A 16,547-nucleotide genomic window follows, 5' to 3' on the forward strand; every position below is an offset into this window, starting at 1 on the left:
CCACCAAGCAATTCATAATGAACGCACTGATAACACAGGGTTGATGTAGTTTCAAATTCATTTATCAGCGGGTGCACTGAAAGAACTGCTGGTTAATAAATTATTAATATCTAACGCCCGTGGGGACTTATATTTGTTTTCAACAAGCTACCTGGCTCAGGAGCAGGGACATTTGCACTTCCACTACCAGATATGCCTCTGAAAATATGACTGAACTGGCTCGCAAGAAGGAGAACAATACAATCGATAACGGCTATAAAAGAGATTAAAAAAATAGAAAAACTAGTAGACTGTCTGCAAAATTACATTTTGCCCATTAAGTTTTGGATTTAATAATGAAAAAACAAACCAAAAAAGAAAAACATTTATTTCAACAATTAATAAAAAATCTGGTATTAGAAAAGAGATTTAAATCAAATATGTTAGTAGTTTAGTCCCTTTGTGTTAATGCACATACTCTGGTGAAAGCAGCAGCTTGGTTAAGTTTTCCACGTATTTTTTTTTTTTGGAGCAAACACAATACACATCAATTAAAAACCATCTTTCTTATGAAAATCTGGATATCTGTTGTTGGAAACAAGATCAATCTTGAGTAGATGCTTCATCAAAGTGGTAAAAATCATACTTTCAATTCTGTTCGATCTAGCCTCTGAACGCTTGAACCTATAACCTGTAGGAAGATCCTCACTTTCTTCCCTGTAAGCGATGACAAGAACTGCATAGATGGAACTTCCAGCGGCCTTCCTGCATTGTGTCCACTGTCCTGTTTGTAACTTCCACAATACTAAAGCTTGTATGTACTGTTACAAACATGTTGGAATTTCATTGACCTTGAAATGGGAAATAACTACAGAGGTAATGGATGAGAAATTTTATGCTGCGTTTCTGCTAATAAGCTGCAAATTCTAAACCGTGGACGCTTCACACACGTTTGACCCAGAATCACAGAAGATCTGTTCAGTTCACATAAAGTTTTGGCAGAAGTGGCATCAAAAACAAACTTTAAAGAAAGAAAAATACACATGCATATGACCTTATTCATCAGAAATGTTACTGATGTTGTGCTGTCTCCTGAGTCAGTAACTGTGTATAAATCACTGTGCATCCAAATGAAGTTGTGTTTAACAAATGTGGAAAATGTGGTGAGAAGAATTTTGATAAAATTTCAGAAGCACATCAGCTGCCTTTGGCTGCATATTTATGGTACAGTATATTCACATTTTGCCACTGTCAACCTGCCAAAAAGTTGGTACTTTAAAAAAAAAAAAAAAAGCGGGGGGAGTAGATCACTGTTGCCTCAAGTAGTAGATAACTATGTAAGTGTAAGAGAGCACAGATGGATACCTAAACTCTGTTGCATGCAGGGTAAAATAAACGCGGTAGGACTGGGTAAATCTGATGTGTCAGATTAGACTGTGCATGCCAGCCAGGGTTTCATGCTATGTCAACACAATAAGGGACACCCTGACTGCTTTCATGGATGTCAGAGCAGTAATAATGCTAATGGACATCATGACAGATTCATCCTCTTGTGGAGACGGAGAGGAGGGCTGAAGAGGCCAGGTGCTGTCTCTTGTTTGCAGAGAGGAACGAGAGGACAGAGCAGAAACTACAGTGGCATACTGATGCAGGTCTTGCATCTGCCTGCTTACATCCAGCTACATCAATCCCGCTCTTTCCTGCCCTCCTCCCCTCCCTCCCCTCTTTCCGTACCGGCACACGAGCAAAGCTTTGCGAGATAAAACATTTCTATATTCATGCTTATCGGTAGCAAATGTTTGCCGTGTGGTTAAGTGCATGAAATGTACCTCGATATGGTATCAAGAAATGGTCATGTGATGGGAGAAGGAGAACTGGATGTATGTATGCTGTACATGCGCAAGTAGACACACACACACACACACCAAAGCTAAATGTCGCTTTCCAGAGAGAACAGATAAGCCGGAGAGGGGAGCTGTCAATGGAAGAGAAGCGTTAAGTAGTCACATATGCGTCTGGGTTTCCACAACTGCTCAGTGAATTTTCTGCTAGCTTTACGCCTTTCAATTCTGAGGGAGGAGAAAAACTACAAAACAGCACGTCTGGAGGTCTAAATGTTGCCTGGCAACAAAAAAACTGTTTCAAAAGTGAAAAGTAACTACACCTAACAGTATCAACCACTTTTTTTCTCTCCCGAGAGAGAGCAAGAATTCGATCCTGCTGTGTGTTTACAGTGATGTATATTCCTCTTGTAGCTTTTTGGTTTATTTCTTTACAGAGAGAGAAAGAGAGTGACAGGAGGGATGCCACGTAATGGAAATCCCAGGCAAACTCGCTGATTGCATAATAAGCTGCTGTCTTGGCAGCTCGGACACTTATAACGAGGAGACTGTGAGCTAAAACTTGGGACTCTCTGCATGTAAATCTGGCCCCTTGTTCTCAGGTTGGCATTTCCCGTCTGTCTGCTTGGCATCAAAATGCAAAAAACAGAATATCCCAAGTCGCCACTTTTAACACGGAACGCCGACCTGAGTGCTGATTTGAACCTGCAGTACACTTGAATTAAACGAGAGTGAACAGCATCGGTGCACACAGGCAACAAAAGGAGGTCAACACTCTCCACCAAGTCAACCCACACTGGACCTCAGCGAGGCTGAACAGGCTGTTCCCTGGTTGCCGCGTTTAAACACACACCAAACCGCGGGTCCGGGCCATGCATAAAACATCACAGGCAATTCACAAATGCTCATACAAGATCTCCACAACGTCTCCTTGTCATAATTAAAAGCGCATAACATGTATATTGCATAATATGTGAACATAACATACAAAGACTGGTTAATAATTCACTTTGTAGTTTCTGATTAATTAATCAGGGCAGCCTTGGCAGTCCTCTCTCTCTCTCTCTCTCTCTCATTGCATGTGCAGATGGGGTGACTTGCCAAGGGCAAATGGTAGTTGTGTAATTTTTGTGTACAATTTTTTCTGTGATACACTTTTATATCTCTATATCACTATAAAAGATTACTGTAATCACATCATCAGAAGCCATGAAATCCCATTGCTGTTGTTGTAAATTCTATTTCAACAAATATCTGGTTATATAGGATCAGCATCAGTTAATTATTTGGATCGTCGATGTCAACTCGTCTCTACTCCCCTCTGCAAGCGTCACTCTGTTTAAGAAAGCTTTTTTTGTGTAGACATACAAATTATATCATTCTTAATGAGTTAAGCATATGATTGGCTGGTAGTGATGATCAATTGAGCGTGCTGTCCGCCTTCAATAATATGAGCAAAGGGAACCAAACATTTCTTCAGCTATGGCACACATTTTAACTACAAATGTGGTATGATTAGTAGGTTCGATCACTGGTTCAAGCCTGTGAGGGAGAGAAACAATCCCAAAAGCGAGAAGTAATTTGGTAAAACAGTGAACTGCCGTTATTGTATTCAAATTTTTGTGCAGATTAACAAAAAACGAGATACAGCTTGGTAATTGGTGAGCATTAAACGTGCTGGAAGGAACACTTTGTCACCACTGGGCAGAGCCAGACTAGCTGTTTCGCCTTTTCTCCGCTCTTTTTTCTAAGCTAAGCTGATTAGCTGCAGGCCTTCGACTGACAGATATGAGAGAGAGGTTTTGATCTTCTCATCTAACCCTCTGCCAGAAGGCAAATAAGCACATTTGCCCAAATCTGGAACTTAAAAATACCCATCATCTAACAAGCTACAAGTGGGTCTCTCAGCGTATGATCCAACTCAATGATGAATTTATGGAATTGGTAATGTATTTGATAATGTATGTCATATTCAGTGACAGTCTAGTCTACTATAACCTTTTTGTAAGCTGAGCTGTAAGCAACCAAGACCACCTCATGCTGGCACAGTGTGTTTTCCTCTACACAGCCAGGCAAGGTTAAAAAAAAAAAGTTGTTTACCTTAATGACATGTTTGGTGAGTTGCTGAAAATGCAGCAAATTATCTGTAGTTTCCCATCCAACAGTTCACGTTGGCCGTTTCTGCTAGTTGCGTAGCTTACCTGCAATAGTTGCAACTGATCCACCCACCAATTAGAACCCAATATGTCCATAGCACCACCAACATCGCTCGGCTAAACATATTACATTTCCTACAGCTGCTGCAGCTTAAAAGCCTCTTGCTGGTTCGCCAGTGGAATGTTGTTAATGTGAAGCTAATGAGTGGAACTATAGAGACGCAGTTAGAAGCTGAACACAGACAAACAAAGCTGTCTCTCTGGTCAGTCTGACCAACCAAGACCACAATGATGCCTCTTTGCAGCTTGTGAGGCAGGCAGATAATATGCAAAAATTGTTCTGCAAACTCTTCTTACTACGCAATTGTTGACTTCAAGACTTGAAAAAATAAAAACATATCTTCAACGCAGTCTGCGACTGTGCGACTGCTGGCTGGATATGGACATGCCGACTGTGAGTGGCCACAACAATTGAAGAAACAGCAAGAATTCTTTCACATTTTGTCTCTTTTTGGATCTGTAGCTCCTGGGAAAAGAAAACCACAATATCTCCATTTGCGGCCTTGAAAAGAAAAACAGAGACAGATAAAACACTAAACAATGAAGCGATTTTCATGGAAGCCTAAGGCGGGTGAGTGACTTGAAAGAGCGATATAACTGGGCAAATGAGAGAAATATATAGGGAGGAGAACAAAAAAGAATGGCAAACGCCTTTGGACATAAGCCATAAAATCCGAATGAGGTGCGGCCAGTGGGAAAGCCTGACAGCTGGACTCTGGGGTCTGACAACAACATGGCTTTGATGTAATCATTCTGCCCCGTCTCTGTCGCGGTGTTGGCATCAGGAGGGATTTGACAGTTGCAACTTGGGAACATTTAGCCTGTATGCCTGGCCAGGCCCCCGACAAATCAGCTGGTTAAGAGCTGTCACAGGCATCATGTGCGCAACTGTATACGAATGTGTGTGTGAGTGAGTGTGACATCATCTGTATTGTTCGCTTACGCAGCTGGACAGTCTCGCCTAAAGCGCTCGGAGACGCAGAGCGGGAGAATCTCATTAGCTCGTTAACGGGACTGAGAGACACAGATGCACAAACGAGTCAAAAATGCAAAGTCTGTATGGCTGCGAGGCCTCGAAGGGCCACAGCTCCCACCGTCGGGGGGGTCAACTCTGCCACTGGCTGTTATGACATGAGCCAATTTTCTTGAAATGAATATTTAAATTAAATGAAACCAAATGATGATTTGCTCAACAGTATTTACACGATCGCTTCTCAGATAGTGATAGCTTCAGGTGTCCTGTTTACAAGGACTACAGTCAGCCATGCTAATGAAGACTTCTGTTAGTCATACATACATACATGCATAGTTACATACATACATACATGATCTGTAATCTCTGTGACACCTTAACGCACGAGAGTGAGTCAAACTATCCAAGATCTGAAGGAATGCTCACGTAACACATTTTTATTTGCAAAATGTTTCTAACTAAATCATTTAAATTAAATAATGAGCCAGTTTATTATGAAATGTCAACACATAAGCCACTTGGCTCCATGTTTTAGTCCTGCATCTATCCTGCACAACTCAACTGCACAATTTCAAATAGTAAATATGTAATAATGAAGCGTCTCTTCTCACACTGCTCGCTGTTCAAGTTGAAATCAAGGCAACGTCAGTCCTGAAAGTTGTTTATCGTTGTGACCTCATTAAAGCGGAAGAATGAGGTTACTGTATGGACCCGTCTTCATGAAAGTTCTGAGATTTACACTTAAGAGACAACTTTGGAATGAGTAAAGGCTTTTGCTTGAAGAAAATAAACACTTTTATTTACATTTATTTAAGTCACCAAATCTTCTTACAGTGAATCTCTCCAGTGATCACGTAATTAATCGGATCAACCAATCCGCAGCCAGGGGGGGGTTTGTAGATTATAACCATTATTTCAATGGCATTTGGCGATATTATCAAGATATAACTGCTTCTACAGGAGCTCTTTGAAACTGAAATCCTGCACATGGATTACAGTGCTAAATGCTGGTTGCCACCGCAGTATGGCAGCTTGTCTGCAACCCAGATTCGACTATAGAAAGTGGATCCAATTTTATGGATAAAAAAACCTCCCTTGGCATCTTGTTGTTTGCTGACTCCAAACAGGAAATAATGTTCCAGTGTAAACTCTAGCCCGGGCAAGTCAGAGTAAACGGCTCTCCACTCCAACATTGAGAATGTGCGTAAAATAGTGATACAACAACACAGAGATAAGCAAACATATCTGTTTCATATTAGTTCAAATTCCTGGCTTCTCAGATGTAATGTGTGATTCATGCAGAGAGAGCTGGAGTTAAGCCCACACTTGGTTTACACCTCTGTGATTCACCTTCCCTCTGAGTTCCTGTGTTGCACTAGTGATGAGCCAACCAAGGCAGGAGATTAGCTAAACAGTCCAATCACAGGGCACTGGCATGCAAACTGCCTGAGAAGTCAGTTAAGTGAGATAATCTCACAAGTGTGTGTGTGTGTGTGTGTGTAGTTTAGCTGCTACATACGATAGGTATGTGTGTGATGTTTTTCCATACGATTTCTAATGCTTTAAATCCATAGCAGAGCAGATGCTCTTTGACAACTACAGCTGTGTTGCTCTCCGAGTTGTCAATCATTTTGGGAAGTGGGTACGTGTGTGTGATGATAAAACTGAGCGAGTCCTTGGCATGTAATACAGTTAGTAAGGGGCATGTGTCTCTCCTGCTACCTGATCTCCACTGACAGTTTGTGTGTTTCATCCTTTCTAGCAGAGCAGATATTCACGGTGCCGTTAAAAGGCTTTTGAAGGTCTCATCCTCTCACAACATACCAAGCAACCCATTCCTAACATTAACATTTCTCCATCATTAGCCACAAATAAAGACCCTATGTGTGTGTGTGTGTGTGTGCGTATCAAAGTCAGCTTTGCAAAAAATCTGTAGCTAAAGTGTCACTTTGTTATGGATGAAAGCAGGAAAGAGGAGGAAAGAAAAGCAGAGATGAGAGAACTATACACATATGTACGAACAGAGAGAGACAAAAACAGAAACAGATGGACTGCGAGAGAAGAGGAAGCACAGCGACACCTTTTATCAGCAAAGGTTTTGTCATAGTCCTTCACTAAATGTTTGGAGAAACTGTCAACTTATGTGGAAGTAAATAAATTCATTATCATAAAATGTCATCATATACTGAGCATCATCTATGCATCTGTACCATTTGGAAGACACTACAGTAACTGTGCTTTTTGTTCACATTTCACTGATTCATTACTGTGATGTCTGCTTGGCTAAATTTCCATTCAGCATTCACTCAAAATAGAACAAACTGTCCGGCATTTGCATAAACACTGAATCCGAAACTTATGCTAACCTTGAAACTTGAAGGTATCTTGTCTAGTTTTTTAGCAACATTATAGAGTATCTTTTAAGTGTGTGTCACACACACACACACACACACACAGAAGGAATCACACAGTTCTGTCGATGGTTTCATGCTGTTCCACTGATCAACAGTTGGTGTTTGCCACGTGCCCTGTATCCAGGCATTGTGCTCTCTTCATTCACGCTTTTTTGGGATTTTAAATGAAGCAGTGACTGTGGTTAGAGTGCTCACTCTTTACTGTAGCTTTAAGGGAGTTTATTGGATAAACCCAATATAGTAGCCCATTTTCTACATAATCCCCCAGTGTTAGGGCAACGCAGTGAGACAGAGATCCTGATCACACAGGCAAGGAAACTGGGGAGTTTTTTTTACGGCCAACGGTGGCCAGATCCTGACTTTATAAGTGAATCATCTGATCTCAGTTAGGCTGATTTAGTGAAGCCCGACTAATGCAAAACAAGCAGCGGGTGAAGATGGCTATGGTATAGGCCAGGCAGAGGATCACCAAGGAAGGTGCCAAATATTTGCTTTTGGGTGGCATGTTAAAAGGTTACAGTGACATTTTTTTAATATGTAAAACTTGATATGAATATGAAAAACATCAATTTAAGCTAATATCATACTCAGTACCATTTAATACTATTCAAACCAGCTGTTTATTTCTTCTATTTCTTCATCTTTATACCCGTAACATTAGCTTCATTAAAGCCTATTTAACATGTCAGCATTTCTGTTTGAGTAAAATTTCTCGGCCCGCCTTACTCCTGCTTTCTACAGCAACACCGCTCTCCACTTCACCTAAAGAAGAAGGTCTCTGCTGCTGCAGTCACTCTAACGTACTCCTAGGGAGCCAGAAACAAACACTGACTAGATTGCAATAACAGGGAAGCACAGAGCGGCAGGCCTGCTGATCACTAGAAAATCACACACACACACACACACACACACACTCACACACACACACACACACACACACACACACACTCACACACACACACACACACACACACAATAAACACACAGGAATATTCAAAATGCACACTCCATGCAGAGACTCACTTCTGAGGTATAAAAATTTTACACACACACAACTCTTCAGACAGAACACAACACACATCCCCCATGCAGACACAGGCATGCTCCACAACCAATACATTCTCTCAAACACAAATACACCCACACCCACACCCACACACACACACACAGAGTATAACTGCTTTTTTGTTATGCACCTTCAGTTTTCATAGAGAAATTCATATTTTGCACACACACTTTAAACACACACACACACACACTTCACCAATCTGGTGCTTATCAAATCTTTAAGCTACAAAGCCCTCCACCTGCTCCCTCGTTTCATTTCAGTCTGGCCCGAAGGCCTTGAGCTCTGTAAGCAAGTTTCTCTAAAACTTCTGTTGCTGGAGCAGCTCATTTTATAAATTTGAAGAAAATATTAAATTTAATTAATTTGACAGCTTGAGGGACTTTATAATATCCACTAGTTTGTGGCGTATGAAAGATTCTCCTCAGCCTAGTCTATACTTGGTTGAAAGATGTGAAGCTGTAGCATGCATGGCTGATGTTAAATTACTTTTTAAAATATTGATCTCTGGGTGGTTGCTACAGCACGACCTTCAGGAGAAGTTTCCCCTAATTTGTGAATACGTTTGTGCGTGGACCAGCCCTCTGTGCAAAAACGTGTGAAATTTGGATCAGGTGGAATTAAGATCACATTTCTAATTAAAAAGCAGCCCTTTCTGTAGCTTCTCTCTTTTGATTCATCACATTTGGAATCAAATGCTTTTTGTGGTATTTAGAATTTTGAAGACTCATATTTTTGGTCAGGGGCACCGTAGTAACATGCACCAAAATCCTTAAACATGGAGGGACAGACTAACTTCATCAACGTGACAGCAAGAGTTGATTAAACAATACAGTACTAACGAAGACAAATACACTGAATGAACAATAGAGATAACGTATGTTAAAGGTCAAATATTTGCATCTCAGTTTCACCCATTTTGCTATTTGCAACACAAGTTAATTTCCCCTTGCTAATTCTGATTCGTCAACCAATCAAAACAAACTCTGTTACTAATGTTAGACTTTACAGGAAGTGAAAGGCAAGGGTCCACTATGTGTTTGTCCTTCCAGCAATGTGTGCTTTTACTGTTTTAAAATGTGATCACAGACAGGCTGCTTTCTCTGCAGTGGGTGCCTGACTTCCTGAAGATGGTGAAAACCAATAATTCACACAAACTTGCAGCGTAATGGGCTTTCAGAGAGCTTTCCAGGACACAATGACACCGACTGTCTAGGCCTTTGACAGACACTTGCACTTCTACATGATCCCACATGGGCATGCAGATCCACACAAAGACGCACGCACACACAATTCAGCGTTCAGTCCAGTTTCTATCTGTGAAAGCGAAGTGTCTTTGAAGGTGAGGAGTCAGACCACAGCTTTCGGCTGTGGCAGCATCAAATCCAACCAGCCAGAGAATCGGGGTCAGAACCAAATTATCTCCCAAATGTTGGAGGGAAAACAGAATGAAAAGGAGGGTGAGCAGAGTGGGCTGAGGGAGGGAGAGAGAGAGAGAGAGAGAGAGGAGGGAGTTCTTCTAGTAACTAGAGAGGAAATTGAGCCACGGGGACCTGGAGCAGTGATTGTCCCTAGTAGATGAAGAATGAGGTTGGTCATGTGTGTCGGCGAAATAGAAAAAGAAGGCGACGGTGAGGAGGAGTGACAAAGTGCTGGCAAGGAACCGCTGGTGGTTAACAGCAGACTTTATAAAAGAGGTGGACATTGCCATCATGATGTCCCCCATTGGCTTATAGACTGCCATTTTGAAGCCTCGTGTTTGGCATCTGAGCCCTCTCCATCTTGGTTTCAGAACCAGAAGTGATGTTCATTCTGTGAAGACCCGATATAATCCCTATATAATGATTGATTGATTCATTCATTCATTCATGAAGATCATAATCTGTGTTGAAGAAGACTTGAAACTAGCAACTGAGGCCATAAACTCATTAGGAATGTGGTAAACATGCACAAACTTTAAAAAGGCAGCCAGTTGTCGAACCACCTCATGGAACTAATCCTGGTTTACTAAACTACACTTTATATAATCTTTCAGCAAAAGTTGTTATTTCAGCTAACAAAGTTGATGCTAAATGGCCAGAAACAGTGTGTGTGTTTTTTTTTTTTTTATTATGCTGCTATTAAGAATTTTGAGCGTTAAATGTGCAGCCATTATTGTTGTTAACTTTATTATGTGGCGTGCAAGAACAAAAAGCTTATTGGGCATGGCAAAAGTGGAAGCAGGGGGATCAGTCAACTGGAATCGTGATCAATTATTTGCGTATTTCGTCTACAATTATCAACAGAAAGTTAAATATTATTCTGTGTATACTGCTACTCTACATAAGTGGCTGACAGGGAGACAGAGAAATGCCAACAGTCAGTCCCACAAACAGGCCACGGTTACTTTCAGCTCACCTTGTTCCCTATGGCTTTCTTGGGTGGGAAGTTGAAGGTGTCCACCTGTGGAAACTGGGTTCTCAGGTGGTTGTGGAGCTCCCTGAACTCAGTGTAACGCCTGTACACATTCCACTCGTTGTCCAGAATGCGGATATACACCTGTGGGCAGGTAAGACACAACCTCATCATCATCATCATCATCATCAACAACAATCCACTATCACAGCAGGATGTCCTGATTTTATCAAATCTATGAGCTCCTCAATTCATTAATTCTCTGGTAAATGAACAAACAGGCTTTTCCCACTGAGAAACCAACTACACCACAAACTCAGGTATCAAATATTTTAAAACACAGGAAAATAACACTTTGCATCTATACCATGCAGTTATGCAATAACCTCTTTCTTTCTTTTCCTTTTTTGCAGTTAACGTATTTGCCATTAAGCTCTTCCAGTGCCTTACAATAAATAAATGAGATGGGTGAAAGAATGACTTCCTCTCATCCTTGTAAATCTGTATTTTCACTTACATTCTGCAACACATAACAGAGAAAGAGTCTGTCTATAGGCGTGACTGTGCTGCCACCATTTCCATGCACCATTAGCTGCTTTATTCAGACTCACGAAAGATAGAGGGAGCAGAGAGAGGAGGAGAGATGAGCCTATTAACAGAGAGAGAGAGAGAGAGAGAGAGAGAGAGAAAGCAAGAGATGGGTTCCATTTTCAACGTTCAGAAAACAGGGAACACACAGAGACAAAAGAGAGAGCAGAACAGCTTTTGAGAATTCAATTTCAAAATGCCCAACCACAAAAAAAAAATATAGACTTGATTCAGGTACATGAAAGCACAAATGGATTTAAAAATCGACTGCAAGTACCAAGGCATAGCTCCCCCCTACCAGGCAAATCAAAATATAGAGTAAACAAAAGGCGAGAACACCAAAGCTGTGCCATAATGTTGAACTGCATGTTCACTTCCAAACATGCATTGTCCTGAGAGTTTCCATGACTGCTCTGTCATCATCAGCAAGAAGTTACACACATAAAGCGGAGAAACAAGAATGGATTGAGTGGATTGAATGGACTGAAGTGTGTCGCCTACACATAACGGGACTCTATTAATCCCCCTTTCAATTCAATTTCTTTCATTTTCAATCTTAAGGCACTTCAACAGAAGGACTTGTCAATAAGCAAACAATGCCTGAAATCCCATGTCTCACTTTTCCAATGTCAAACACCGGGGAGACTGCATCTGTTCCAGTGGTCAAAAGTAGTGGACTGACCAACACACCAACAATGCCACACCTAGAGCCACGCCATTATTATTTACATGCCGTGATGCTCAAGACACATTGTTCTCATACTGCGCATACTGGACTTCTGAAAAGCCCAGTCTGCTCTGAATGGTTAGCTCCCACAAGCTTGGGCAGCCATCACCCACCAGCTCTCCAAAGGAGAAATTGCATCACAACACATACAGCTTCCAAGTCTTAATTAGGGTCATGGAGCCGGTATCAATCCGTCCTTGAGCTTGTACCGTTACTGGCCCCCGTTCGAAGAAAGCCTTCGCAATAAAAACGGGTCACACGCAGAAATTCCAGTTTTTTGATCATTGTGGGGACATTTTTAATCAGAGGTCCATCCAGAATTATGTAAGTCCTCTGGTCTTCACCTCCTTATATTTTGGGAGGACATGATGACTGTGCGTGGGTTTTTGCAGCCAACAGCTATTTGCGTGCTTTGCCTACGACATCTTAGTTTTACCAGAGCTAGCGTTGGCAAGATAACAACAATGGTGGACAGCGAAGTGGATTCAGGCTTGCGGTGGGCGGGATCATCACAGATAAATGTTAAACAGGCCATGCATGTAACATTATAAGAGGGGCCATATCTAAACTTCACACACTTCTACTGAAAGATAAAACAGAAGAAAAAGAGTGCGGTCTTTTCTCATAGTTTGAGGGTCTCTACGTCCCCTTTAATTCATTTGAATTACACTTCTTTAGACATTTGATGCCATTTAATGCTCTTTTCAGAGCAACAAACTGACAGAGCTACAGTACAGTTTACCATTTGTGTTCATATCAAACTCAAAGACATTTGATGGACATGGGAGCATGGAGATAACGACAGTTTCTTTTTTTTGGTTTTGAGGTGACAGTTCTTTTAATCAGTTACTCAGTGATCTTTTGTCAGCATGGGTGCAGCTGTGCAGTCTAGGTTACACGGCTAACAGGAAAAAATTTGACATTTTGGGACAGCCAATAAGAGGAGACTGACAGCTGAAGCTTTGTTAGCTGTCCTAAATGTCTCCTTGTTAATATTTCAGCAGACAGACACGTCTAGACATCGTTAATGTTACAAAAAGATATCTGAAAATGACACTTCACAGTGTAGTTGAATGCATGATCTAAAAGCATGGACCGTCATTAAATGGATGTCTACTGAGTTAAGTGGGAGGTGAGAGAGAATACCATGATGTTTCTTTCTAATGCTATGCTTGCTCTTTTCAGTGTCTTCATCATTTAGCACTCCGTTTCTCCACAATATAACCACAGAATAGTAGAATAAACTGCTGAATTAAATAGATTGAAAAAGGTCTTATACAGTAGTGTGAACACATATATGCTGAATGAAACTACTCAAAGAATTAAAGACCACAGAAATCTAATCAGCTCCTTGACTCTGGAGGAGCAACCAATAAGGAACTAACGGGAATAAATGACTATGAATACTGCGTGAGGTGAAAGGTAAAGGTGCATGAAGGGAAGTTACTACTGCAGCGTCTTCGTTATCAAAGGAATCCAGTGATACCCCTCTGTACAACTATGGGTACACTTGCTAAAGGCTAATTCAGCATACTTTTAGTGGTGACAGTTTGCCAAAAATGTGCGCAGTTGTCCTGAGTTTATCTGAGGGGGGATCCGCAGTGTCAGACTTTGAAAACCCCTTATATACATTATAACTTGTTGTGTTAAGAGCAGCTGCACTAAAAGAAAGACACGAATCTGGTAAATGACAGGAGCAGTTGACAAGATGGGAGCAGACAAGGCCACTAATGGACTGGAGACTTGTCTTCTCAGCACTTTGTGTCTGACCTACAGATGCACATCTAAGTTTTTACCAACTTCTGTCCCGCAAGTTAAGAGGAGGACTGGCTTGGTGTGGTCTGCTTGCAAGTGTGTGTGTGTGTGTGTGTTATGCCTTCTTCCAGCATCTTCAGTGACTTCTTCAAATCACGCTCATAATATTTTGTAGGAGTGTAAAAAAAAAAAATCCACATCCACGTCTGCTTGCTTGCCTCAGTCCCTCCATTATTCTAAAAACAGGCCACATCTAACCGATACTACTAGGGCTACACATTTCATTACGCATTCCATACATTGTAGTTCAACTGAGGAAAGCTAGGTCAAATATTCCATATGATCTGCTGACATACCCTGTTGAACATAAAGCCCTCACATATATGACAAATAACTACCTATGGTACCTTTCCAGACAAACTCTGAACGTATGTGATTGTAGTTTCACTTCTAATATCTGATACAAGTCACTGTGCATATGGTAACGTGTCCTACGTGTTACATAGCCACACGTCGTCTCTTGAGTCTGAATACCCATTAAGAGCTGCATTAGGAAAGAAACGATGATGGAATCAGTCCCATAGTGTCTGCAGTTTCTCAGACATCAAATGGCTCCACATGGCAGTATTAGCACAGCAAGCTTAATCCACTTTACACCGTCTCATTGGCATACTTATTTATGGCAACATATTAGCCTCTGCACACAGCTAGCAGCTCCCTCCTCCCGACTAATCACAAATAGTCTGCCATTATCTCTGACAAAAATCTTAGCGACATCCAAACTGCAGCATCCTTAAATATTTGAGCACCAGCGCTTTGATATCTATAATAAACGCTGTCTTCAAACAGGGACGGGGCGTCTAATCATGGTTCAGAGGGACCTCATGGAAGAGGGCTGATGGGTTTTGGCTGCTGTTGAAAGCTCGACTGTGATGGACACAGTCCTATTGTTGGTATTGAAATGGCTTGTGAGAATATCTGAGAAAGCATAATAATATGTTTGATGAAAATATAACCTCAATAACTCAACATAAGAGGGAAAAATCCACCTTTGGTTACTGAATTATCAGCAATTTATGATGCTGAGAAAGGTGTTTTTTGTCAGTGGTGAAGTGCTGCGATTCACTTCTTTGGTGTACCGACTTTTCCCACAAAATTGATTCACCCACTTCAGGTGCAAACTCAGTGCATTCAGCTTCAGGCCATAACTGGAGCAGAGTGAAAGGTCAGGAAAATGTGCATGTGCTTCTCCTTAGTCATACTAATCCATGTCTTACACAGTAAATGCATTGCATTTTTGTCCACTGAGACGAATGTAGGTGCAGGAAGTTGTCTCTGCCTTTTACATGATGGATTTCTCATTCTATGATATATAACATCATTGCAGAAAAAGAGGTCTGTCTTGAGTCTGAGAAACTGTCTACACTGTTGATATTGTGAGTGACATTCCTGAATCAAAATGTATTTCTTATCTACACTAAACAAGAAAAAGACAAAATGGGTACAGAAATACAGAGTATTACAAAAGTAAACTGTAACTGTGACCCATCATGTCGTCACCCATCGCATGTCCATTCTCACATTCTAACTCACATTATGTCCGCACCAGAGGTACAGCACAGTATTTTGTTTAGGATACCCGAGTTTTGGCAGCACTAAGAGTCCACTGCAGTCAAAGCATGAAAAATAGAAGAAACTAGACTTGAAGTATAAAATTACGCTTTAGGTCGCGCTTATGTGTGCATGGGGCAAGTAAAAGGCTTGAAAATGGAAGTGCATTTGCAATTGGAAAATATTAATAGCACAGCTGCCAACGACAGAGCAGCACCAGGCTGTGACAAACATAAAGGAGGAAAGGTTTTACATGGTGTGAGATGCTTAAACACATTTCACCAGGCCAACGCGGTGGCTCACCTGGTAGAGTATGTGGCCTTATCGCAGCGGCCCCTGTTTGATGCATTGTCATTTAAATCAAACAAGTGCTTTTTGTCCTGTGTCAAATTATCTTTGTGACTCGTGCGATGTAAGTTTAGGTACGAGAAAATTCTTACAAGAGGTACATTTTGTGGCTCTTAAATGAGACTTTTCCACCCCAGTTCCCACAATGCAACACAAAATGCAACAAATAAACACTTTTGAAGTATTAGACGTCATTTTCTAGCCCCTAAAATGGCACAAAATCTTTGATCAAAGAAACTGTGAATAACTGTTCTCTCTTTTTTTAGATGCTCTCATCAACGGACTGGACTAATTCCTATAGATCAGTGGTGACATTTAAGACAGAACGTCACTGAGTGAGAATGGGACCCACGCTATTAGCTGAGGCGCAATATACTGTGTGTGCACATATAAATGACTGCAGAACAGAAAGCAAATTAACAAAAGCAGTAAATGATTTCCCCTGTTGTAAGAATGTGTGTGTGTGTGTGTGTGTGTACAGCATGTCTCATCCTCTGGACATGTCCTTCCAATGAGTGTGGATTAATTTCAACAATCGATGCCAAATGACAGTTATCAAATGACATTAACGACGCCTGGGTAGTAACACCTAAAATAGAAGCTGTGCTGTGTCCCAGCCTGCTTAGACATAAAAA

General features: G+C 41.2%; 1 protein-coding gene across 1 annotated transcript in view; it reads right to left on the minus strand.

The window, feature by feature from the left end:
* Positions 1-16,547, minus strand: part of snx29 (sorting nexin 29) — a 128,948-nt gene that overhangs the window by 12,710 nt on the left and 99,691 nt on the right. The window contains exon 19 of the mRNA XM_070851896.1: positions 10,887-11,027. Within this exon, the coding sequence (XP_070707997.1) occupies positions 10,887-11,027 (141 nt within the window). The remainder of the gene's footprint in view (positions 1-10,886; positions 11,028-16,547) is intronic.

Source organism: Pempheris klunzingeri, chromosome 20 (assembly GCF_042242105.1).
Source record: "Pempheris klunzingeri isolate RE-2024b chromosome 20, fPemKlu1.hap1, whole genome shotgun sequence".
NCBI classification, from domain to species: Eukaryota; Metazoa; Chordata; class Actinopteri; order Acropomatiformes; family Pempheridae; genus Pempheris; species Pempheris klunzingeri.